The sequence below is a fragment of the Carcharodon carcharias genome, chromosome 4 (assembly GCF_017639515.1).
Source record: "Carcharodon carcharias isolate sCarCar2 chromosome 4, sCarCar2.pri, whole genome shotgun sequence".
NCBI lineage: Eukaryota > Metazoa > Chordata > Chondrichthyes > Lamniformes > Lamnidae > Carcharodon > Carcharodon carcharias.
In genome coordinates, this window is record NC_054470.1 from 19,577,758 (window position 1) to 19,603,374 (window position 25,617).

The following is a 25,617-nucleotide window of genomic DNA, read 5'->3' on the forward strand; positions in this document are numbered from 1 at the left end:
CCATCTATCTGAAGCTTGCTGGGAGTTAAAACCAACCCCTAAATCAGTGCGCACCATAACACGCAGGAAATACCTATAGGCAGGAAAAAATATTTAAAATGAAATGCTTTATTCCACCTCTGGACAGGTTGGTTATTTCTTGGAATTTTTTATTCTTTCATGGGATGTGGTGCTGTGGGATCATATCCTTATGTCCCTAACCCGACAAGGAGGGCTGAGGCAGCATATTTATTTACAATATGATTGTGTTAAGGGTTGTCCAAATGCTTGTTAAATTCTTACTCTTGTATGCTTTGATCTGGGTTTTGCTTGTGTTGTAGTGTGCAGAACATATGTGATAGGCTCACAGCCTTGCCTATTATTACATGTGATTCAAATACAGGATGCAGGACTATAGGCCTGATTGGGTTGTGAACCTGCCAGGGTGATGCTAACCATTGGTATGTAAGCACTCAGTGCTACAGAATTGGGATTGTTACATGGGGCCGAATTTTCACTCCAAAATTGGGTGCACAGAGTCAGGAAAATTCCCAAATCCCCAAATCCCCAAACCTGACTTAGGAAAAGATTCCATGAATGGCCAGATTTTGGTTCCAGGTTGGTGCTAACCAGAGCTGGGCCTGCTACCCTGGAAATGTTGCGGAAGCAGCCACAAGGACGGCTGAGTGCCGAGACAGGCTAGTTAAAAAGCCTACCTCGGTGCTCTGGGACTTCATCCCATTTACAATAAAATATGTTTAAAAAAAAACAACCCTCTAGCCCTCACCTCTTAAACTCCCTCACCTCCCACACATTCCCTATGCTCCATCTACATCAACTCATGCCATCTTATTGTCCCCACCCACCCCCATAGACCCTCCTACTCTCAATGCCAACCCATGCCCCTCTATCTACCCCATGGCCCCTCATACCCTCCATGCAAACCCATGACACCCCTCCCATCCCCATGGCCCTTTACAGCCCCTAAGCCAACTTAGTGGCATCTCATCATCTCAAGCCAACCCATGCACCCACCAGCCACCATTTGCCCTTGCACATTCAATGCCAACTCACCCAATAACGACAATGAGCAGACCTCAGGAGCCATATTGAGATGAAATAAAATCAAGTTCTAAGTATCTATTGCTGATTTCACCATATAGGAGCATAGGAGCAGGAGTTGGCCAATCGGCCTCTCAAGTCTGCTCCGCCACTTAAAGAGACCATGATTGATCTTCCACCTCAATGTCATCTTCCTGCATAACCTCATATCCCTTAATGCCATTGGTGTCTAGAAATCTATCAACCTCTGCTTTGAATATACTCAGTGACTGAGAATCCACAGCCCTCTGGGGTAGAGGATTCCAAAGATTTATCAGCTTCTGACTGAAGAAATTCCTCCTCATCTTGGTCCTATTATATTAGAAAAACATTCTTATTTATAAAGGCCTATTTAATACATTTAACTCCCTTCAAGTACTTAATCCCTTATAAAAATAAACATTTATATTCATAGGTTCACATCAAAGACAGCTAATTCCTTTGTATATACTTGGAGCTGTCAATCAAACTGTGAATATACACATCCCCACTGTGATAGTGATAGTTTGTGGAACAGACAAGCAGCACTAATGGTATAATGATAACCCTCAGACTTATGTCAACAAACATCTATTGAAATTACAAGCACTGATTTTTTTCAACTGCAGCCTTGGCTTTTTTTCAAAATTTAAAGAGCAGAAGATTTAAATGGAGCTTGACAGTTCCACAGACCTTATCCGCTTTTTATTCATATTCGTGTTTACACTTAATAACCCCAAAGGGGTACCTGACCTCTCCAAAGAACTCCAGTAGCTTTGGACCTTTTTCTCCAATTCATAAATTCCCCCATGTTGTGTCTTAGTAATCCCAGTAATGAAAATTGCTTCTGCGTGAAGACAGCTATGTTTTTAAATGTGCTGCTGCCTCTGTGAACCACGGATATATGAAACATGTCCTGTCCCCATTCCACTACGCTCCCCTGCCCCCGGTGAAAATGGTGGGTGCCAGGTTCTGGAATGGGACTTCCAGATTCCAGGCTCTGGCGTCATTTTGGCTAAGGCGTGGAACTCTTCTGTCTTTGTGAAGATTCAGGCCATACTGACCTACTCAGTCCCAGATCAGGCCAAAAATTGAGTAGAGGTTTTAGTGTGTCTTGGGAAAAGGGCAGAGGGGAAAGTTACGCTTCATGCATGCTGTCCTGAAAATGTTTGCTAGAAGGTAGTGACAGAAGGTCAGGAATGTTCCCACACTGATCTTTTACTTCAACGTGGCCATGAATGAGTCTTCTGCTCAGTGCCTCTCCATAATAATGCTGCTGGAATCAGCAAACATTGAGCATCTACCTTATGCTTCCCTCCCTCTTCAGCTGCCATGGTATTGTGATGCTACCAAGTTGATGTTTCATCATTTTCACATTTTCTTTAACTCCTGGAATAATTCCCTGTTCATAGTTTGCAATAATGTTTTTGTTATTGTTTTACCAGGTCACTTTGGTTCATCAGTTGCTTCATATTTCATATTCTTAAGATGGATGTATGGAATTAATATGGTTCTGTTTGGATTAACCTTTGGTTTGGTCATGATCCCTGAGGTAAACTTTAAAAAAAATACAAATGGTTATTTCATCATCAAAATGTTTTCAATTAAAACTGATGTTCATCAAGTAAACCAAATGGGTTTTCACAATAATAAACAGCTTTTGTAAGCTAGATATTTCACTTCTGCTTTCTGCAAAATAATCCTCCATGGAATCATAGTTGTTTTTTATTGTGTGTTCCCAAATTTAGGATTATTCTGGCAAGATCACATTCATTGCCCACTCCTAATTGTTTTGAAAATATAGTGACTTTTTTGTGCATTGCTCTCCAGTCATATGACAATGATGCTCTAACAGCATGTTTGTTGCTTGGGTCATAGGAACAGGAGTAGGCCATTTCGCCTCTCAAGCTTGTTGCACCATTCGGTGAGCTCATGACTGGTATGCAACCTAACTCAATGTGCCCACCTTTGCTCCATATCCATTATTACTCTTGGTTAACAAAATTCTATCAATCTCAGTTTAAAACTAATGTTGATCCAGTCTCAGTTGTCATTTGTGGAAGTTTTATACTTCTATCACCTTTTGCATGTATAAGTGTTTCCTAGCTTCACTTCTGAAAGATCTGGTTCCAATTTTAATGGAAATAGTTTTCCCCAATTTATGCTATCTATTCCCTTTAATATCTTGAAAACTTTTTATCAAATTACCCCTTAACCTCCTACATTCCAGGGAATACAACCCTAGTTTGTGTACTGTCTCTTTGTATCTTAACCTTGGTCCAGGTATCATTCTGGTAAATCTAAGCTGCACTCCCTCCAAGGCCAATATATCTCTCTTAAGATATGGTGCCCAGATTTGTCGCAGTATTCCAGGTGTTGTCTAACCAGGGCTTTGTATATCTGAAACATGATTTCAACCTCCCTGAACTCCCAACCCCCTTGTATTCCTGTCCTCTAGATATAAAGACCAGTATTCAATTAGCCTTTTTGATTATTTTCTGTACCTGTTCATGAGATTTTAATGCAAGATTACTATGCCTGTGGCAGCTAAGATGGCCAGACAGTATCACCAAGGACTATGCTCTTTCTTTCACTGTTGAAGAAAAATTCAAGCAATAAATCTCTGTAAATTGGTCATTCCTCACTCCACTGAAGTGCTCACTATAGCCATTTAAACTTTGTTCCACATTTCTTCATGCCTATAGACTCTCATGCTAATAGAATAACTTATGTCCAGCATTACCATGACAGTAATGATGGGAATGCGGACTCTTAACAATGCATAGTCATTGCTGTGTCATTTAACTGCATGCATCTATGTTTGGGCAGATTCTTCTGCTATTTGGCAGAAGTGCTGCCAGGAAATACAATGGCTGTGAAAGTGGTGGAAATCTATAATGAATCCCTGCCCTTTTTTCCACTTCTGCTTTCATGGAATCAACATTGTTTTTTTATTGTGTATTCCAAAATTAGGATTAAGCTGGCAAGGTCACATTCATTTCCCATTCCTAGTTCTTTTGAAAAGGTAATTTTTTTTTTGTGCATTGCTCTGCAGACCTTGTGGTGATGATGCTCCAACAATAATGTTAATGGCAGTATACTGTTATCTAACAAAAATTTTGTCAGGAGCCTCACTGAGCTACTTACTTGACAGTCAGGGAGCATTCCCACCAATCCATGGTGGCTGCCATGCTTGTCCCATTTGCTCCAGCCAGCCTCATGTCTTTGCTGCTGAGTTCAGCTGGGAATTGGGACCCTGGAGTTAAAATACTTGGGTTACACGTTGGAGAGTTGCGGTGGGACCCCACTGACACTTTACTGAACCCATGCTTGCCTTTCAACTCAGATTAAAATCAGGGTTGGTGCATTTGACCTTTGCTGCTTTTACATTCAGGGGTATGGTAGCGTCATGTTTATGCAACTGGATTAGTATTCCAGAAGCTTGGACTAATGATCCAAAAACACGAGTTCAAATGGCAGCTTTGAAATTTAAATTCAATTAATTAAATAAAATGTGGAATTAAAAAATACTAGCATCAATGGTGATGATCATGAACCCATCTGGCTCAATAATGTCCTTTAGGGAAGAAAATCTGCTGTTCTTACCTGGCCTGGCCAATATCTCACTCCAGACCAGTTTATAGCTGACTTTTAGCTGCTCTTGAAGTGGCCTAACAAGCCACTCAATTGTATGCAAGATGTGACTCACCGCCTTGTTCACAGAAACCATTAGGTATGGAAAACAAATGCTGGCCTTATCAGCGGCATCCATATCCCATGAATGAAAAATAAACCTTAAAGGATGTTGCTAGATGCTACTTTTATGGATTCATGATTTGGGGTCTTTACTCTATTGAGATCCTCCAAGATCACCTTCAACCTTCTTCCTTGCTCCAGTATTCTGGACTGAATTACACTTGGGACACTGGAGTCTCTCAAATGCCAGAGTGAGACCAGACCTTTTGCTTCATTTGCCTTTTAAGCAAAGTTGAACTAGTTTTATTAAAGACTAATAGCAGAAACTTTCTCCTGAATGACTGCTACAATTGTAGGGGAAGATCAGTGGAAATTCCATTTATGTATTGGGTTTTACAAACTTCTGAAATTATAGTGGCTAATTGGGACAATACCTGAGGTAACTGCTGGTGTTAGAACGTATTGGTAAGGACAAGGATCAAATCCAAAACTAGAACTTGAACAGTATACCTCTAGCCTATTGCCCTTTGTGATTATCAACCTAATCTGTGTTGTTTATTACCTTGACTAAGCATTACTGATTACAAAGAAGTTTTTATTTTTTATCCTTAAAAGACAGGCATACCCATGGTAATGTCAATTACCAATTGTTGAGGTTGAAAAAAGTAATAATTTCTCTAAAGAATCATTTCAATATTTTTATTTGTTGACTTTAGGCTCTGATGGGAAAACCGTATGGTAGCATGCCAAGAAAAACTGTTCCAAAGAGTGAGCAAACCTCAGCCATGAACTTTGCTACATTGTGGGATTTTGGGGTAAGTTTAATCTTTGTTAGGAAATCTCTGCAAAGGAAACATGTGTAACTATTTATGCTGGAATAAGAGATCATTACATTTGTAAAGTCTACTTTGTTAAGATAAATGTACATTTTAGAGCAGCTTATTTGCTGACATAGTTTTTGTGAAGAATAACTCTTAAAAATATATTTATAACTTTGCCAGGGATATGCACAATATTCTGTCCTTTTCTATGGTTACTATAATAACCAGCGGACAATTGGATGGCTGAAGTTCAGGCTACCCTTGGGCTACTTCCTGGTGGGAATTGGTACAATAGGATACAGCTTCATGGTGGTGATTAGAACGTAAGTTCCATCTTCCCAGTAGACTTTTATTAACTCTTTCCTTGTCAAAAGGATCCAAACCAATTAGTTCAATATTCTGCACAGCAAGTCGAAACATTTCAGCCCTTAATTTTTTGTAATAATTTTATTGTTTATCTTAAATAAGCAAATTATTTAACTAGAAAAAGATGATATCTTAATAAACTGTAGACTATGGAAGATTTTATTGATGAATCTTTGCAATGATGTGAACACAGTTGACAATATAGGTGGAATTTATTTATCCTGGCGGTGGACCTAGAAGTGGGTGGCAATACTGGCAGCGCTGGGAACTGATGACCAATTGCGATAACATGGCAGCTGGCCAATAAACATGGTGGAGGTGTGGGGCTCAGCCAGTTATGCAGCGAGGGCAGGAAGGAGGTTTCTGAACTCACCATTACTGATGGGGTGGGATGTCTGGGTGCCATTTTTAAACAGCACCTGGACATATCTGCAGTGTCCACAACACAGCAGCTTCTGTGTTGCAGAGGCATAGGGAATCCTACTCCTAAACAGGCCTCCAGGATCAACCTCATTTTTAAATAGTTGTTTGGTACTACAAAACTTGAGTAATGCTGAAAAAAGAGACATTTCTTTTGTTGAAACTTTTCATCTTGCATTCATCAGGACAATTTGAGAGGAAATAACATATTTATGCTGTATGAGATGAGAGCGCTGATTGGTTGGCAAGTGGACTCTGATTGGTAGATGCATTGCCATGGAGTTTGCACCAGCTAATGGTGACTGACAGTTAACTATCAAGCATTGTTTGAAATTTAAGTCAGGCAGCTTGACTCTGATTGGTCAAGACATTGCCCTGAGGAATGAATCAGAGAATCATGTCACTTATTTTGTTTAGCTGAAACAGGCACAATGTGTTCTTTCTGTCTGCAAAGAACAGAGCCCTACATATTAATATATGTAGCTTCCAGTACACACAAATGTGCCACATTGCGAGCCTGATTGACAATCTTAAATTGGTTTTCAGTGTAATTCTTAGCACACTGAGGATTATATAGCAAATGTTGTCCAATCATGGAATCACATCTAATGTTGGACACTGTGTTTTGAGTTTTGCAAGCACAGGCTGGTTGGGTACGGTCTGTACCTTGCCCGTTGCAGACAACGGAAGGGACATGCTGTTTGATATGATCCACCAGATTTTGGGATATACAGCCTACATACTTAGCACTACACTGCCAGTGAAATTCATACAGCATATTACTCATTTGTGTGATAGGCAGAACATCTTTTTGGATTGATGGCAGCATCCTGTTAGTGGCGAATATCACTTGTGTTGCTACTGCATAGTAGCAGCGTGAAGCAATTCACATGTTGCTCAAAGTTTTGAGATACCTTGCCCTTCCAGGGTAACCTGAGTAGAGTAGACTTGGCACTTTTCAAGACCGACAGTTATGGCCTTGGGCCCATTCATGAGTTTGCATGATATACAGTGTGAAATGATCTGATCAGGGTAGCTATTATCCTGGTCTTTGATGCGCCCTATTTCAGCATCAAGCTTGCATGGTGAGCAAATGGCTTGGGCCTTATTTACGAGGGAGCTGATAAGGCTAATTTTATAGCTGGTGGAAATGTAAGTGTCCCAAAGCGTGTATTGACTAGTGAAGGTAGGCTTATGGTAGACCGTGGAGAACCCCCTGGCATATTTCTCAACTAGTACATCATGGAAGGAGTATTCATTTTAAAGGTGAATTTGAGCACAGGATGGAGCCCTTTAAGACATGCAAGGAAATTATTATATGCAGTTGTGGATTGAAATATAGCAAACGTATCATCTACACTTTGGAAATATGCAAGGGGTAGGAGGCTGGGTGTCATTCCTTCGAAGACACGTTTTTCAGCAATGCTCAACCTTATTTTTTTCAATGGAACCCCAAGCTCAACAGGCAGACCTCCAGCTGCATCATTGTTTGTCCTGACCTGTGATCGGCATCAAGAAACTGTCCACCTGGTACAAAGCTCAGAACAGACAATGGGGGCCCCATGGTTCAGCAATGCGTACCTGTGGGTTCTCCTCCAGGCTGCCTGGGAATGTCGGGAGGTCCTTTTTCCCCACCGAAGGCATCAGAAGTCCCGCCACCTAAACAAAGAAGCCAGGACGGAGCTTGCAGCAGTTAACAGCTGTTGGGTCCACAGACGCACCTGGATCTAATGCAGAAAGTGGATCACTGACCTCCTCCGCACTGCCAGGATGAGTATGACAGAATTGGTAGAACAATGTGGCTGTCATGAGGGCAACAAGTAATTGTCTCAGCCAGGAGAGGGAGTGAGCCAGTGGGGAAAACAAGTATAAGCCCCAGCAATGCATCATGATGCTTGGGCACTTGTGGGTGAGAAGTTGCAGGCCCATGCTTCCATCGTTGTAAGTGCTGTGAGAGTGGAAGTGTGGCCGCAACAACCAGGATGGGGCCCTGTTCACTGTCAGAGAAATCCAGGCTGATGATGAGGCTCACTCCACTTTCCATTTCCATTTCATCACATTTCCACTTCTCCTTAGCCCTGAAGGGACCCGAAACGTTAACACTGTTTGAAAATGGCACACAACAGCAGAGAATGGACAAAGACAGGTGGAGGAGTGCCCAACATTAGATCGCACACTCCTGCAGAGAAGGAGGTGGTGGAATTGGCAGCAGAGCAGGGCAACCGGGCAAACGTTGATGGCAAGACAGGAGTGCAGAGAGAAGAGAGTGAGGAAGCTACAAACTAGGGCAGAAAGGAGGTGCACATCAGAGATGGATGAGAATAAGTATTGTGAATGACGTAAACCTAATTCCTTGTGTTCTCCAATGCAGTCCTCACATTCCGATGGGACTTTCTGCTCTGTCGTCCGTGACCCTGCAGTCCACCTCTGAGGAGGAGGTTGTTGAATCCTCAGAAGATGCACGTCGAATATTTCCCCCATACCTTCCACCAGTACAACTACAGTCACTTTGGTGAGTATGTGATCACAATTAGAATCAGGGTCACAATCTGGTGAGCATGTTACAGACATGTTGGAGCAGCTGATGGAGTCTGTATAATCAAAGGACCTGACATTGGGAGGCCAGGCTTATGCTAAGCCACAGGCTGATGACGAGCCTCTGATCACAGCCACACAAAATCATTTGGAGATGCAGTGACAGACAGGGAACTGTGGTAGAGCTGCCAGAGGCAGTAAGCAGCCATGTGCAGATGATGGCGGAGTCCATCCAGGCCATGGATTCTGTCATGTCTCAGACTTGTGAGTGCATGGCTTTCTTCATGGAAAAGTTGGCGACCGTCATGGAGACCATGTTCAGCAGAGCAGTCAGTGGCTGCTAGATATGCCCTTGGACCTGCATGCCATCGCGATGGCTATGAGCTCTATGCAGCAGTGGCCAGGTGATAGGGAGATGAGGTGCCTGGACATCCCTCCAGGTGCCCCTACTCCTCTGGTCATCAAGAAGGTGCTGATCCATGCTGTGAGGGAGGAGGAGTGCCACTCTGCCTCTTTAGGTACTCCGCAGGTAAGCGGTGCTCCTTAGACCCTCTGCTAGTGACCCCAGTGCTTCCAGCCAAAAGCAGTTACACATTTTCAGGAGCCCCTCAGCATGCTGGGACCCTCCAGCAGAAGATGGCCACCAAGGTCACCTCAGGTGATGGAGCATTGTACTCAGCAGGTTGTCTTCACCTCAGCCGCGGTTGTCGGGGTTGCACCATGTCATACACCCATAAATGCATGAGAAAGAGCACCTAGGCACACCAGAATGGTACAGATATTCAACCTTGATGTGATAGTTTATAGTAATGTGTGATTAAATAACCTTGTTTCCTTTATTCATGTGTGTTTGATGGTTTTAACGTTATCACCTATTAGCTGTATGAATGCCTGCAGAATAAGTAGCAAGCCCATATGGGTGGAGGTCAAGTAGTGACCTCTCTATGATTGGGATGGTAAGTATGGACTGGCTTGTCGATGGACAATGGTGAATTGCTCTTGGGAGGAAATGTAGAGGTCTCCTGGATGTAAAGCCTAAAGCATAGTGCTTGTCAAAGACATCATGCTTGATGAAATCTGGTGTGAATGAGGGAGGGGCTCTTGCACATCTTTCCATCACCCTGGTGTAGGAGCCTCAACCCGCTGATCTGCCTGCTGTGCTCACTCCTCCCCGTCTGCCTCATAGATAAGAAGTGTGACTCCTTTGGGTCAATAATCAACAAAGCACTCTCCTCCTTTGCTGCGGGAGGCTGTGCAACACACAGCAGATGACAATTATCCGGGAGGCCCTCTGATGTGCATATTGCACATCTCTGCTGGAGCGATCCAGGCAGGGGAACCTCATTTTCAGCAAGCCAATAGCCTGCTGAATCATCGCCCATGTTGATCCAGGGCATTCATTGTATTGCTTCTTGGCTGGAGTCCGAGGGTGCCTCAAGCAAGTCATCTTTTTTTTTTTACATTCATTCATGGGATGTGGGCTTCGCTGGCTGGGCCAGCATTTATTGCCCATCCCTGGATGCCCTTGAGAAGGTGGTGGTTAGCTGTCTTCTTGAACTGCTGCAGTCCATGTGGTGTAGGTACACCCACAGCGCTGTTAGGAAGGGAGTTCCAGGATTTTGAACCAGTGACAGCGAAGGAACGGCGATATAATTCCAAGTCAGGATGGTGGGTGACTTGGAGGGGGACTTCCAGGTGGTGGTCCCATGTATCTGCTGCCCTTGTCCTTCTAGATGGTAATGGTCATGGGTTTGGAAGGTGCTGTTGAAGAAGCCTTGGTGAATTCCTACAGTGCACCTTGTAGATGTACACACTGCTGCTACTGTGCGCCGGTGGTGGAGGGAGTGATTGTTTGTGGATGTGGTGCCAATCAAGTGGGCTGCTTTGTTCTGGACAGTGTCAAACTTCTTGAGTGTTGTTGGAGCTGCACAAATCCAGGCAAGTGGGGAGTATTCCATAATACTCCTGACTTGTGCCTCCTAGATGGTGGACAGGCTTTGGGGAGTTAGGAGGTGAGTTATTTGTCACACAATTCCTAGCCTCTGACCTGCTCTTGTAGCCACAGTATTTATATGGCTATTCCAGTTCAGTTTCTGGTCAATGGTAACTGCCAGGATATTGATAGTGGGGGAGTCAGTGATGGTAATGCCATTGAACATCAAGCAGCGATTGTTGGATTCTCTCTTGTTGGGGATGGTCATGGCCTGGCACTTGTGTGGCACGAATGTTACTTGCCACTTGTCAGCCCACTCTTGGATATTGTCCAGGTCTTGCTGCGTTTGGACATGGACTGCTTCAGTATCTGAGGAGTCGTGAATGGTGCTGAATATTTTGCAATCATCAGTGAACATCCCCACTTCTAACCTTATGAAGGAAGGAAAGTCATTGATGAAGCAGCTGAAGATGGTTGGGCCAAGGACACTACCCTGAGGAACTCCTGCAGTGATGTCCTAGAGCTGAGATGACTGACCTCCAACAACCACAACCATCTTCCTTTGTGCTAGGTCTGACTCCAAACAGCGGAGGGTTTTCCCCTGATTCCCATTGACCCGAGTTTTGCGAGGGCTCCTTGATGCCACACTTGGTCAAATACTGCCTTGATGTCAAAGGCAGTCACTCTCGCCTCACCTCGGGAGTTCAGCTCTTTTGTCCATGTTTGAACCATGGCTGTAACGAGGTCAGGAGCTGAGTGGCACAACCAAAACTGGGCTTCAGTGAGCAGATAATTGCTAAGCAAATGCTGTTTGATAGCACTGTTGGTGACACCTTCCATTACTTTACTGATGATCGGGATTAGGCTGATGGGCAGTAATTGGCCGGATTGGATTTGGCCTGACTCTTTGTGTATGGGACATTCTTGGGCAATTTTCCACATAGTTGGGTAGATGCTGGTGTTGTGGCTGTACTGTAACAGCTTGGCTAAGGGCGCGGCAAGTTCTGGAGCACAAGTCTTCAGTACTATTGCCGGAATGTTGTCAGCTGTTTCTTGATAACACGTGAATCGAATTGGCTGAAGACTGGCATCTGTGATGCTGGGGACCTCCGGAGGAGAACAAGATAGATCATCCACTTGGCACTTCTGGCAGAAGATTGTAGCAAATGCTTCAGCCTTATCTTTTGCACTGATGTGCTGGGCTCCTCCATCATTGAGGATGGGGATATTTGTGGAGCATCCTCCTCTAGTGAGTTGTTTAATTGTCCACCACCATTAACGACTGGATGTGGCAGGACTGCAGAGCTTCGATCTGATTCGTTGGTTGTGGGATCACTTAGCTCTGTCTATCACTTGCTGTTTATGCTGTTTGGCACACAAGTAGTCCTGTGTTATAGCTTCACCAGGTTGACTCCTCATTTTTAGGTATGCCTGGTGTTGCTCCTGGCATGCCCTCTTGCATCCTTCATTGAACCAGGATTGATCCCTGGCTTGAAGGTAATGATAGAGAGGGGGATATGTCAGGCCAAGAGGTTATAGATTGCGTTCAAGTACAATTCTGCTGCTGCTGCTGATGGCCCACAGTGCCTCATGGATGCCCAATCTTGAGTTGCTAGATCTGTTTGAAAGCTATCCCATTTAGCACGGTGGTAGTACCACACAACACGAGGTAGGGTATCCTCATTGTGAAGGCAGGACTTTGTCTCCACAACGTCTGTGCGATGGTCACTCCTACCAGTACCAGTAGGCAGATTGGTGGGGATGAGGTCAAGTATGTTTTTCTCTCTTGTTGTTCCTTGACCACCTGCTGCAGACCTAATCTGCCAGCTCGATCAGTAGTGGTGCTACCAAGCCACACTTGATGATGGATATTGACGTCCCCTGCCCAGAGCACTCTCTGTGCTTGGTACCCTCTGTGCTTCCTTCAAGTGGTGTTCAATATGTAGGAGCACTGATTCATAAGCTGAGGGAGGGCAGTACGTGGTAATCAGCAGGAGGTTTCCTTGCCCATATTTGACCTGATGCCATTAGGGTATGGAGTCAATGTTGAGGACTCCCAGTGCAACTCCCTCCCCACTGTATGGTGCTGTTTGGCCATCTCTGTTGGACCCAGGGATGGTGATGGTGGTGGACATTATCTGTAAGGAATGATTCCGTGAGGATGATTATGTCAGGCTGTTGCTTGACTAGTCTCTGAGGCAGCTCTCCCAATTTCAGCAGTAGCCCCCTGATGTTGGGAAGGAGGACTGTGCCATTGTCGTTTCCGGTGCCTAGGTCAATTCCTTCTTTGTGACTTTGTAGTAGTTTGTTGCAACTGAGTTTTAAGAGTCAACTGCATTTAAGACTCAACCACATGCTGGAGTCATGTGTAGGCCAGATCAGACCTTCCCTAAAGGGCATTAGTGAACCAGATGTTTTTTTTTAAAACAACAATCATTCCATGGTCATCATTAGACTTTTATTTCCAGATTTTTATTGAATTCAAATTCCAATTTGAACTTGGTCCCAAGAGTATTATCCTGGGTCTCTTGGATTACTAGTCCAGTGACAATACCGCTACACCATCACCTCCTTCCAGGATAACTCCTGTCGTCTAGAATTCATCCATGCTGGAGTGCAGTGGCCTCAAAGAGCTGCAGCAGCTGGGTGTGGCTTAGAACCAAGCACCATGAAAGCTTCCTGGGAATTAAGCACACATCTGAAGGATACGTCTACACTGGTCACACACCAATTGAATGCTAATGACGTGGAACCCCTTTCTGTTGGTGAAGGCCACAGGCTGCTCTCAGGGATCCTAGACTGCCACATGCAAAATTGATAACCCCCTGCAATGTGGGAAGCCTGCAATTGTCCGAAAGCCCACATATTTTTTGGCCTTACTCTCAGGGTCCTCCCTTTATCGCACAAACTCTCCGGCCCTTTTAAACAGGGCATTTGTCACTTTTTTGATGCAACAATGAGCTGCTGTCTGGGAGTTGCCACACTTGCCTCCGGTGGAGCCCTGGAAGGAGTCGCTTGAGTAGAATTTAATACCAACATCACATTCAAAATCGTAGGCATTGGGATTCCCCCTAATCCCAGGGACCATAGGTTATCCTGCAGCAGAGTAAACAAGTCAGTGATGACTTCCCGAGATATCTGCAAGCATCACTGGACTTGCCTCTCAGATGTTTGGAGGTAGTTCAGTTAACAACTGTATACTCTGGGACACTGCCATGATCTTTGTCTGACTGGCCCCTGATTGGATCCTTTCTGATCATCAACAGCATTTGGACCAACTTCAGGTTGAGCTGGTTGTTAGCCTCCTGCCATTTGTGAATCCGGATCAGCCTCCCTTTGAGCTACTCCTCCTCCAACTGGAACATTGGGTGGGAAATTGATTCCAAAAGCTCTACAGATGTCAAGTCTGGTGAGGGTGTGTCCTCCAATGGGTCCCTGGCCTTCAAGAAACACCTAAAGCCTGTGGTTGAAGTGCCTCTTCCACAATTGCCAAACCCTGCAGCCAGTTAAATTTGTCCTAGCCCTCCCTGAGATGGCCCTTGATCTTCCCTTGGTTTTTCTTGTCCTCCTTGCAGTGTCCTTTGTCCTCCCCACAGTGACTCTTGTCTTCCCATGACCTCCCTGAAATGATCTTTGACCAGCCTTCAGTGACCCTGACCTTCCCTAGATCATGCTGCCTTCCCCAAGTTGACCCTCGACCTCTCCAAGATCACCCTTGACCTCCTCACAGTGTCCTCTCCATGGTGACCTGCAATCCCACCCCCACAGACCCTTGTTCTCCAATGTGATGAATCACAGCCTCCTCTCCCCTCTTCAAAAAAAATAGCTAAAGTGAGGTAGGCAGCTCCGAGTGGTTCCCCTGCCCATCATGGCCTGACTCGCCTTCTCACAAACAGCTTTTAATGGCCAGAAAACCAAAGGCCTGTGATCCCCATGCACCTCATGCTTAATTCTAAAGGCAATTAATTGAAAAACGTTCTATGCTAATGAGTGGTAATGATAAGCTAGGCCATTGGAATTACCTTGCCACTGTGTGGCGTCAGGATTGCTGTCCCACTTCCTCCACATCACCAGGATAACTTGGGCCTTTTATCCCCATGTCGGAGAACTGACGTGGCACCTCCTGTGTGATCCAACAGATCCCCCCGCCTTATTCCCGCTCCTTCGGCTATCATTAAATCCCACCTTATGTGTGAGTGATTTAATGGGTATATTGGGATAAGTGTAATACCACATTCTCAAAGGCAATTAGGGATGGGCAATAAATGGCTGGCCCAGCCTGCGAAGCCCACATTTTGTGAATAAATAAAAAAAACATCTGTGCATTAGGAATGAACAATGCAGCATATAAATATTATGGGTTTGTGTAGTATTGCATGAGAAACTCAAACTGACCCAAGCCTGGCCAGTTTGATGAAATAATATTTCATGAAAAATGAAATAGTAAAATTTTTATGTTCTGCGTTTGGTTTTAAAAATGGAAGCAACAAATTGTAAAAAAAAAACAAATTGAGCTTTATTTTTCTACTACCAGCTCCAACTATGATGATAATGGTTTTAGTTTGGGATTGATATTTAATCAATGGAGGTCAGACCAGGTGTTGGGGGGGGTGGGGGTGAGTTTGGGAGGGGGTAGGGAATACAGGAGGAGAGGATAACGGGAGAAGATGGTAACTGGGGAGGTAGGTGTAAGAGGGGTGGAAGGCGTAAGGGAAGTAGTTTGGAAAGGGGAAGGAGTGCGGAGAGGGGAGGGAGTCCAGGAGGAGGGAGGAGGAAGGAATCCTGGGGTGGGGGGGGGGTGGTGGTGGGGAGGGTGGAAGGAGTGCGGAGAGGGGATGAAGTCTGGGGAAGGAAGGATTCTGGGGGAGGAAGGAATGCGAGAGGGGAGGGAGTCCAGCTGGAGGAAGGATTCTGGGGGGAGGAAGAAGTAAGGGTGGAGGAAGGATGGTCAACTAAAAGTGAGCCCCAGCAAGCAGCATCAAAAGTGCTCAGGACAGTGAGATGAGTGCAGTATAAGAAGTTTCCGCATGGGTGGGCGAGTGCTTACATGAGACTGGCGTGATGAAGTGGTGAGGTGATGGTTTGACGGGTGAATGAGAGCCCTGTCACCATCGGAATGCCGTGTTTCCCGGGCATGCATAATTAATGCGGGATTGGGACGATACAGCGCGAGAAGCAACCATTGCGGCTGACGGGTAAAATGTTGTTTTTCCCGCCCACTACTGCACATAGTGCAAATCTGGGATAATTCCACCTAAAATATCAGCATGGAACTACAATGGTGAGAACCTGTTCAACACAACCAACCTGCGCACCTGCTGCTGGTCAGCTTCAGAGCAGCATTTCTGCGAGAGCGGGTTGACTGATTTACCTTTTTGATTTTAGATATACAGCATGTGGTGATATAACTCCAGAAAGACTGAACAGAGTGCAGCCCTTTTCTCTAGAAAAGACAAGGCTGGGAAATAAGCTAACAGAGGCCTTTGAAATTATGAAGGAATTTGACAGGATAGATGTAGAGTAGATGACAGGGAGAATTACCTGGAAAAACTCAGCAGGTCTGGCAGCATCGGCGGAGAAGAGCAAAGTTGATGTTTCGAGTCCTCATAACCCTTCTGTCAGGATGGTGAGTGGCTTGGAGAGGAAAGTCCCATCTATCTGCTGCTCTTGTCCTTCTTGGTGGTAATGGTCGTAGGTTTGGAAGGTGCTGTCGAAGGAGTCTTGCTGAATTCCTGCACTGCATCTTGTAGGTGGTACACACTCCTGCCACTGTGCGTCGGTGGTGGAGGGAGTGAATGTTTGTGGATGGGGTGCCAATCAAGTAGGCTGCATTTTCTTGGACGGTTTAAGCTCCTTGAGTGTTGTGGGAGCTGCACTCATCCAGGCAAGTGGGCAGTATTTCATCAGACTCCTGACTTTGCCTTCTACATGGTGGGCAGGCTTTGGGGAGTCAGGAGGTGAGCTACTCATTGCAGGATTCCTAGCCTCTGACCTGCTCTTGTAGCCATAGTATTTATATGGCCAGTCCAGTTCAGTTTCTGGTTAATGGTAATCACCAGGAGGTTAGTGGGGGAATCAGTGATGGTAATGCCGTTGAACATCAAGTGGTAATGGTTCTACTCTCTCTTATTGAAGATGGTTATAGCCTGACAATTGTATGGCACAAATGTTACTTGCCACTTGTCAGCCCAAGCCTCGATATTGTCCAGGTCTTGCTGCATTTGGACATGGACTGCTTTAGTATCTGAGGAGTTGCGAATGGTGCTGAACGTTGTGCAATTATCAATGAACTGACCTTATGATGGAAGGAAGGTCATTGATGAAGCAGCTGAAGATGGTTTGGCTGAGGACACTACCCTGAGGAACTCCTGCAGTGCTGTCATGGAGCTGAGATGACTGACCTCCAACAACCAGAACCATCTTCCATTGACTCGAGTTTTGTGAGGGCTCCTTGATGCCACACTTGGTCAAATGCGGCCTTGATGTCAAGGGCAGTCACTCTCACCTCACCTCAGGAGTTCAGCTCTTTTGCCTATGTTTGAATCTAGGCTATAATGAGGTCAGCAGCTGTGTGGCTCTGGCAGAACCCAAACTGGGCAGGTTATTGCGAAGCAAATGCTGCTTGATAGCACTGTTGATGGTCCCTTGCATTACTCTACTGATGATCAAGAGTAAACTGATGGGGCGGTAACTTGCCAGGTTGGATTTGCCTGGCTTTTTGTGTATAGGACAGACCTGGGCAATTTTCCACATAGCCGGGCAGATGCCAGTGTTGTAGATATACTGGAACAGCTCGCCTAGGTGCGCAGCAAGTTCTGGAGCACAAGTCTTCAATAATATTGCCTGAATATTGTCAGGGCCCATAACCTTTGCAGTATCCAGTGCCTTCAGCTGTTTCTTGATATCACATGGAGTGAATCGCATTGGCTGAAGACAGGCATCTGCCATGCTGGAGACCTCTGGAGGAGGATGAGATGGGTCATCCATTTGGAACTTCTGGCTGCAGACTATAACAAATTGCACTGATGTGCTGGGTTCCTCCATCATTGAGGATGGGGATATTTGTGGAGCCACCTCCTGCAGTGAGTTGTTTAATTGTCCACCACCATTCACGACTGGATGTGGCAGGACTGTGGAGCTTAGATCTAATTCATTGGTTGTGGGATCACTTAGCTCTGTCTATCAGTTGCTGATTATGCTGTTTGGCACACAAGTAGTCCTGTGTTATGGCTTCACCAGGTTGACACCTCATTTTTAGGTGTGCCTGGTGTTGCTTCTGGCATGCCCTCCTGCACTCATCATTTAACCAGGGTTGATCCCCTGGCTTGATGGTAATGGTAGAGTGGGAGATATGCTGGGCTATGAGGTAACAGATTGTGTTCGAGTACAATTCTGCTGCTGCTGATGGCCCACAGCGCCTTGTGGATGCCCAGTCTTGAGTTTCTCGATCTGTTTGAAATCTATCCCATTTAGCACTGTAGCAGTGCTGCACAACATGATGGAGGGTATCCTCAATGTGGAGGTGGGACTTTGTCTCCACAACGACTGTGTGTGGTCACTCCTACCGACACTGACATGGATAGATGTACCTGTGGCAGGCAGGTTGGTGAGGATGAGGTCAAGTATGTTTTTCCCTCTTGTTGGTTCCCTGACCACCTGCTGCAGACCCAGTCTAGCAAGCAGCTATGTCATTTAGGACTCGGCCAGCCCGGTCAGTGGTGGTGCTACCGAGCCTCTCTTGGTGATGGATATTGAAGTCCCTCACCCAGAGTACATTCTGTGCCCTTGCCACCCTCAGTGCTTCCTCCAAGTGGTGTTCGACATGAAGGAGCACAGATTCATCAGCTGAGGGAGGGTGGTACGTTGTAATCAGCAGGAGGTTTCCTTGCCCATATTCGATCTGATGTTATGAGACTTCATGGCGTCCAATGTTGAGGACTCCCAGGGCAACTCCCTCCTGACTGTATACCACTGTGCTGCCATCAGTGCTGGGTCTGTTCTGCTGGTGGAACAGGATGTACCCAGGAATGGTGATGGCGGTGTCTGGGACATTATTTGTAAGATATCGTTCCATGAGGATGATCATCTCAGACCGTTGCTTAACTAGTCTGTGAGACAGCTCTCCCAATTTTCACACTGGCCACCAGATGTTAGTAAGGGTGTCTTTGCAGGGTCTACAGGGCTGAGATTGCCATTGTTGTTTCCGGTGCCTAAGTCAATGCTGGGTGGTCCGTCCAGTTTCATTCCTTTTTTGTCACTGTGTAGCAGCTTGCTCTGCCATTTCAGAGGGCATTTAAGACTCAACCACATTGCTGTGGGTCTGGAGTCACATGTAGGCCAGACCAGGTAAGGACAACAGGTCTCCCTTCCCTGAAGGACATTAGTGAACCAGGTGGGTTTTTACAACAATCATTTTGTGGTCATTATTAGGCTTTTAATTCCAGATTTTTATTGAATTCAAATTCCACCATCTGCCATGGCAGAATTCAAGCCCTGGTCCCCAGAGCATTACCCTCGGTTTTTAGATTACTAGCCCAGTGACAATACCACTGTGCCATCGCCTACCCTCTTCCAAGGGCAGCTTTTATAATGTCACATGGGCCCACACTTTGTCAGAACCTTGGCTACTCAGAAGAGGCAGCTACTCAGTGGGAGGCCAGCATGGCATGATTATAAAATACAGTCTGGTTCACTGGTGCAAGTGGGAAGTCTGAAGGCATGTGCGGTCAGAGACTTACCTATGCAGTAGCAACTCCTGGAGACTACTTTCACTTGCAGTGACCAGGTTGTAGAGATGGCTGTCAGTTTCCTTAGCATTTTCTCACAGCCATTTCACTCTGCCCTAATTTAAGGCTTTCGCCTGAGTAGCACACATACTTCAGCCCTTGTGAAGACTGCCGGTGTGCTGACTGGCCCTCCCTCCTCCTTCACCCTCTTGGCATCCCTAATTGGATGGTGAACCTGATGATGGCATGGTAATGGTTCACCAGAAGGCATTTTGCTCTGGCAGCCTGGTTATAGACTTGTAAATGGTCCTGACTGCCAAAAATATCTTGTAAATTCAGTCTGATGTTTCCATTTGTGAGTCGATCCAAAACTAGGAGCCATCAATATAAAACAGTTACTAGTAAATCCAATAAAGAATTTGGAAGAAATGTCATTACTTGAGAGAGTGGAACTAGCAACAACATTGCAACATCAGCAAAACCTTTCTCTGTGATAAAATATGCTAAAACAGTGCCCAGAAGACAAGCAGCAGTCTGAAATTATGCAGCAACTAAACTGCAAGTACTGCATCGTCCCTTTAAATAGTACTAATATAGGGGCCTTCCTGCCGGTTAGCACCATGATATGCTGAGTGAGTGAAGCCCTATAGGGCATTCAAAAATCCAGAACTAGTCCTGCAAGAAGTGCAGGGCCTTAATTTAAGTAACTTATTCTAGACATTCAATGTTGCCTTTGTGTGCCCCTTCCTGAAATCATATGGTAGCAGCGGCCTTCTGGCTTGAAATGTGTGCATGCTTCCTTCCCACCATATTGTGGGCTTAGTAGGCCCATTAGTATCCAAAAATGGATGCTACATCTCTAAATTGCTAGACCACTATTTTTGGATTCACTAAAGTTTAGGGTGACCTTTAGAGCCACTAACAGTGTTGCTGATACCCAGTATGGTCCTCAGGGTGTGGCTACAGCAGGTGACATGAGTTGATAGCCATCTCTTTGGTGAAGTGATCCTTCTGTGGAATATTTGATATTTCATAAATCACTGCATGTGTACTCCCAGGAGGGCCCCTAAGTTCTGTGTGTTTGTCTATGCTTCCTCTCTGTGGCACATCACAAATTCAACAGATTGAAGTTAATGGAGGCAGAGTGGTCTTCTTAATTTCATCTTGTAATTTCAAATGACCCCTGAATATCTGACAGTTCATTGTGGCTTGACAGTGTTACATCACCTAATCCATATTTCTTTGTTTCTTTGAGCTTAACAATAAACTAACTACAATATTGCATTAAGATAAAGCTACAACACTTCCATCTACTCTTCAGAATGGCAAGCAATGCGAATGAGGAAGGTGGCGGAGATGACACAAGTTTTAACTTTAGTTGGAAGATGTTTACAAGCTGGGACTACTTGATTGGCAATGCAGAAACTGCGGACAATAAGTTTGCTTCCATCACCACCAGTTTTAAGGTACTGCATTACTTTGCAGTTGTCATTTATAGGATTATAAAGCTTCATTGATGAATATTAGCATATTACTTCAAGTTTCAATTTGTTCTTTTTGGTGAACAGATTTTTGAAATGGTCCATGCAATAATTATTAAAGTATGTCCATAATTTTGTGCAAATTATTTAATTTGTCTGAACGTCATGTTAATAGTCCATGAGCTGGTTAATGTGATAACATAAGTGTGGGAGAAGAAAAGTCTATTTCGACTATCAAGTCCATGACCTACACAGATCATATAGTTTGCTCTGTCACAGATTCTACCCCTCCTACTCAATATTGCCTGAAGAAAGTAACTTTTTTTTATTCATCCAGGGATGTGGGCTTTGCTGGCTTGGCCAGTATTTATTGCCCATCACTAATTGCCCTTGACAAGGTGGTGGTGAGCTGCCTTCTTGAACTGCTGCAGTCCATGTGGCATAGGTAACTTTCCAGAGATAAAACCTCCAGAAAGGCTCTGCAGCTTTGTGAAATGGTTTCCCATCATTGAACATAATGGGCAAAACTCCAAATATATTAAGCCCTCATTATTCAACTGTAACCAATTATATGATACCTGTGATTCATTTATAACCCCAAAAGCATCTACATTTTCAAGCCTCAAATTATTTTAAAGACTATATCATGTCCCCTTCCACTTTGCTTTCCTTTAGTCATAGCAAGCTCGGTTCTGCACAATTTAACTAAACTACATGTCTAAGCCATATAATTATCCTTGATATTCTCCTTTGAATGCTATTCAAAGCGCCAGTTTCCATTTACTGCATACATATTGCAAATAATATTCTAAATGTTGCCATGACAAGTTATATTATGTTAAAATGTTTAGAATCAAAACTCCTTAAGAAGCATAAGGTTATTAATGATTGAATACGTTCTGAAAATTCTTACAGACCCCATCAACATCTTTTTCTTTATCCTCCTTTCCTAATCAATACCCATTCACTGTTGTTTCAATGCCTCCTGCTGTGATTTGTGTTATTGTAAAAGTAGTGACATCAAAAACTATCAGATATTCTGTAGCATGGACACTTAATTCATTCAGGTCTCTTTGAATGTTAGAAAACGTTATGGAGTAGAATTTTCTTCCAGGCCTGCATGCAGTATCCTGAGGTCAGCCCAGAATTGGCCGAGTGCCTCTTTTCAATAAATTTCAGGCTGCTAAAGGGCAGTGAACTTCAGGTAAACTAGATGGGTGAGAAAAGCAGGGGTGTTGGGTGTGGAGAGGGGGGTGCAATTACAGATATCAGTGGTCCTTACGGGTGCTGCAGAACTGGGATAAAAAAGCACTCTTGCTCCTCCAGTCTTCACATGAATTTAAAAAGAATCAAACTTAACCTTTTTGGCGGCAGCCAAGTAAACCTGAGCAGAGTAGAACTGCCCATTCAGGGCAGACTAATTTGTCTGGGAGATTCTAAAAAGGATGCTGGGCTCCTCATTAGCACATGCAAGTGGGCAAATGCTATTTTAAGTGCCCTAAAATTGACCAAGGTCTGTATGGCATTGGATGTTTGTAGAGCATCAATGGGCACAGGAAAATTGATGCAATGGTGAACAGTTTCTCCCCAAATATTTCTAAATGTGCCCTCCATATCATTTATAAATAGTGGAAACCCAGGACAGATCCTGTGGAACTTATGTTCCTAGCTTATTCTACTTACTAACACTCTCTACCTATTGACCAGAATTATTTTTAATTATATTTTACATTAGGATCCCAAATGATGCAGTTAGGATATTTAACTAAAAGGTTTAATTTTACGTTATCCAACATTATCAAATTTTAATCGTGTATGTGTGAATATACATTATTCTTTGCAACTTTTTCAATCCTTGTATGACATTGGGGCTAATCATGAGGACGGGCATTGGGGCTAATCATGAGGGTGGGTTGCATAGACTAGGCTTGTGCTCACATGAGTATAGAAGGTTAAAGGGTGTTGAAAAGATTTGATAAGGCAGATAGAGGTAAACTATTTCCTCTGGTGAGGAGTCCAGGAAAAAATCTGTATTATCATGAAATTAGAGCGAGACAGTTGAAGGGTGACATCAAGAAGCAGTTCATCATTAAACCAGTAGTGGGAATTCGGAGCTCTCCCTCACAAAGCTGCTGAGGCCAGGGTAATTGAACATTACGATTGATATGTTTCTGTTGCAGAAGAGTGTGGAGGGTTAGGCAACCCGGCTGAGGAGATAGAGTTCAGATACGTATTAGCTGTAATCTAACCGAGTGGTGAATCAGGATCCAGGGGCTGAATTGCCTACTGCTGTTCCTATGTTCCTCTCATATTTCCACACTTAAACTCAAACCGTTATCTACACCGAACGCTGTCAGCAATAGGTATTGACCTTGAACACAGCTAACAGCAAGAGCAACCACTGGTTGCTGCTTTGCGCGTTCATGCCCCTTTTCAAAAGTAATGAACAAAGCTACTTCTTGTGTGTTTTATCCGTTATTATTACTAATGCAAAATGCAATAATGAAAAATCCCACTAGACTAGACCCCCTAAGTGCTGAAAAGTAGTTTACTGTTTTGCATGTGATGTTTGGCTCATGCAGGACACCAGGTTGCATCCGTATGCTGAGTTATCTTTTGCTAAGACACTGATCTTTTATAAAATTATGAAAGAATGCCTAGATTCTTTACATTCTGTGTCACTCTAACGGATCATTGAGCCTATATTTGTAACTAAAATAATATATTCATCTAAGATTCACGTGCCATAAGTTGTTGGTCCTGCAGATGAATACTTTACTAAACATTCACCAAATGACTTTAAAAATTAATTTGAATACAGGAATCCATTCTTGAGGAACAAGAGAATCGGAAAGAAGGAAATATCCATTTAACCAGATTCTTACGGGTTTTTGCCAACTTTTTGGTACTCCTCACTCTGGCTGGAAGTGGCTATCTTATTTTCTTCGTCGTCAGAAGGTCTCAGAAGTTCGCTCAGGAGGGACTGGACGACTATGGATGGTGGGAAAGAAATGAAGTTAGTGCACCCGAGTAGCTTACACAACCGTGGGAACAGGGGACCGACGGAATCAGTTACATAAACCTAGCTGCGCTTCAAAACACACCTTTTAATTATTTTAAATAGACTATTTGTCTTTCACAAACTCTGAGCTGTATTGGACCATTTGACTCATAAAAAATCTAGATTTGCCCATTTAATATTAGTTGCGCAACTCCCATTTTTTGATGCCTGTTACCTGCTTAAATTTCTAAATAAATAAATAACACTTATTTTGATAAATTACATAAGGCAAAGCCAGAGTATTTTCCCACTTATTTCAATGGCAAGGTCAAATGTTGATATTTTTTCACAAATCTTCTGAAATAATTGGTTAAGAGATTATCATCAAAAAAAGCATTGAATGAGCGGTTGATAATTTATTTGGGGAAAGGAGACATAGAAAACAGAAAAAAAGAGTAGGTCATTCGGCCCTTTGAGCCTGCTCTGCCTTTCAGTATGATCACGGCTGATCCTCTATCTCAACCCCACACTCTCGCTCTCTCTCCATTCCCCATGATGCCTCTAGAGCCTGGAAATCTATTTATTTCCTTCTTAAATATATTCAGTGACTTGGCCTCCAAGGCCTCCTGTGGTAGAGAACTCAATAGGTTCACCACCCTCAGAGTGAAGAAATTTCTCCTCTTCTCAGTCCTAAATGGTCTACTCCATATCCTGAGACTGTGACCCCTTGTTCTAAACCCCCCAGCCAGAGGAAAAATCATCCCTGCATCCAGTTTGTCCTGTCTTGCCAGAATTTTATACCTTTCGATGAGATCTCTTCTCATTCTTCTAAACTCCGGTGAATACAGGCCAAGTTGACCCAATCTCTCCTCACACAATAATCCTGCCATCCCAGCAATCAGTCTGGTAAACCGTTGCTGCACTCCCTCTATGGCAAGTATATCCTTTCATAGGCAAGGAGACCAAAATTGCACACAATACTCCAGGTGTTGTACAAGGCCCTGTACAGCTCTTGTACTCAAATCCTCCAGCAATAAAGGCCAACATACCATTTGCCTTCTGAACTGCTTGCTGCACTTGCATGATTGCTTTCAGTGAACTGTGTACAAGGACACCCACGTCCCTTTGAGCATCAACATTTCCCAATCTATCACATTTAAATACTACTCTGCCGTTATGTTTTCCCATCAAATTGGATAACTTCACACTTACCCAATTTATACTGCATCTGCCATGTATTTGCCCACTCACTCAACTTGTTTAAATCACCTTGAAGCCTCTTAGCATCCTCCTCACCACTCATATTCCCACCTAGTTTTGTGTCATCAGCAAACTTGAAAATATTACATTTTGTTCCCTCATCCAAATCATTGATATATAGTGTGACTAGCTGGGGCCCAAGTACTGATCCCTGTGGTACCCTACTAGTCACCACCTGCCACTCCAAAAAAGACCCATTTATTCCTACGCCCTGTTTCCTGTCTGCTAACCAATTCTTAATCCATGCCAATATATTACTCCCAATCTCATGTGCTTTAATTTTGCAGACTAATCTCTTACGTGGGACTTTATCAAAAGA

General features: G+C 44.1%; 1 protein-coding gene across 1 annotated transcript in view; it reads left to right on the plus strand.

Annotated features, from left to right (window-relative positions):
* The window catches only part of tmc1 (transmembrane channel-like 1), a 109,023-nt gene that overhangs the window by 44,315 nt on the left and 39,091 nt on the right, over positions 1 to 25,617 (plus strand). The window contains exons 13-17 of the mRNA XM_041185265.1: positions 2,505 to 2,611; positions 5,472 to 5,570; positions 5,757 to 5,899; positions 20,878 to 21,022; positions 23,859 to 24,053. Of these exons, the coding sequence (XP_041041199.1) occupies positions 2,505 to 2,611; positions 5,472 to 5,570; positions 5,757 to 5,899; positions 20,878 to 21,022; positions 23,859 to 24,053 (689 nt within the window). The remainder of the gene's footprint in view (positions 1 to 2,504; positions 2,612 to 5,471; positions 5,571 to 5,756; positions 5,900 to 20,877; positions 21,023 to 23,858; positions 24,054 to 25,617) is intronic.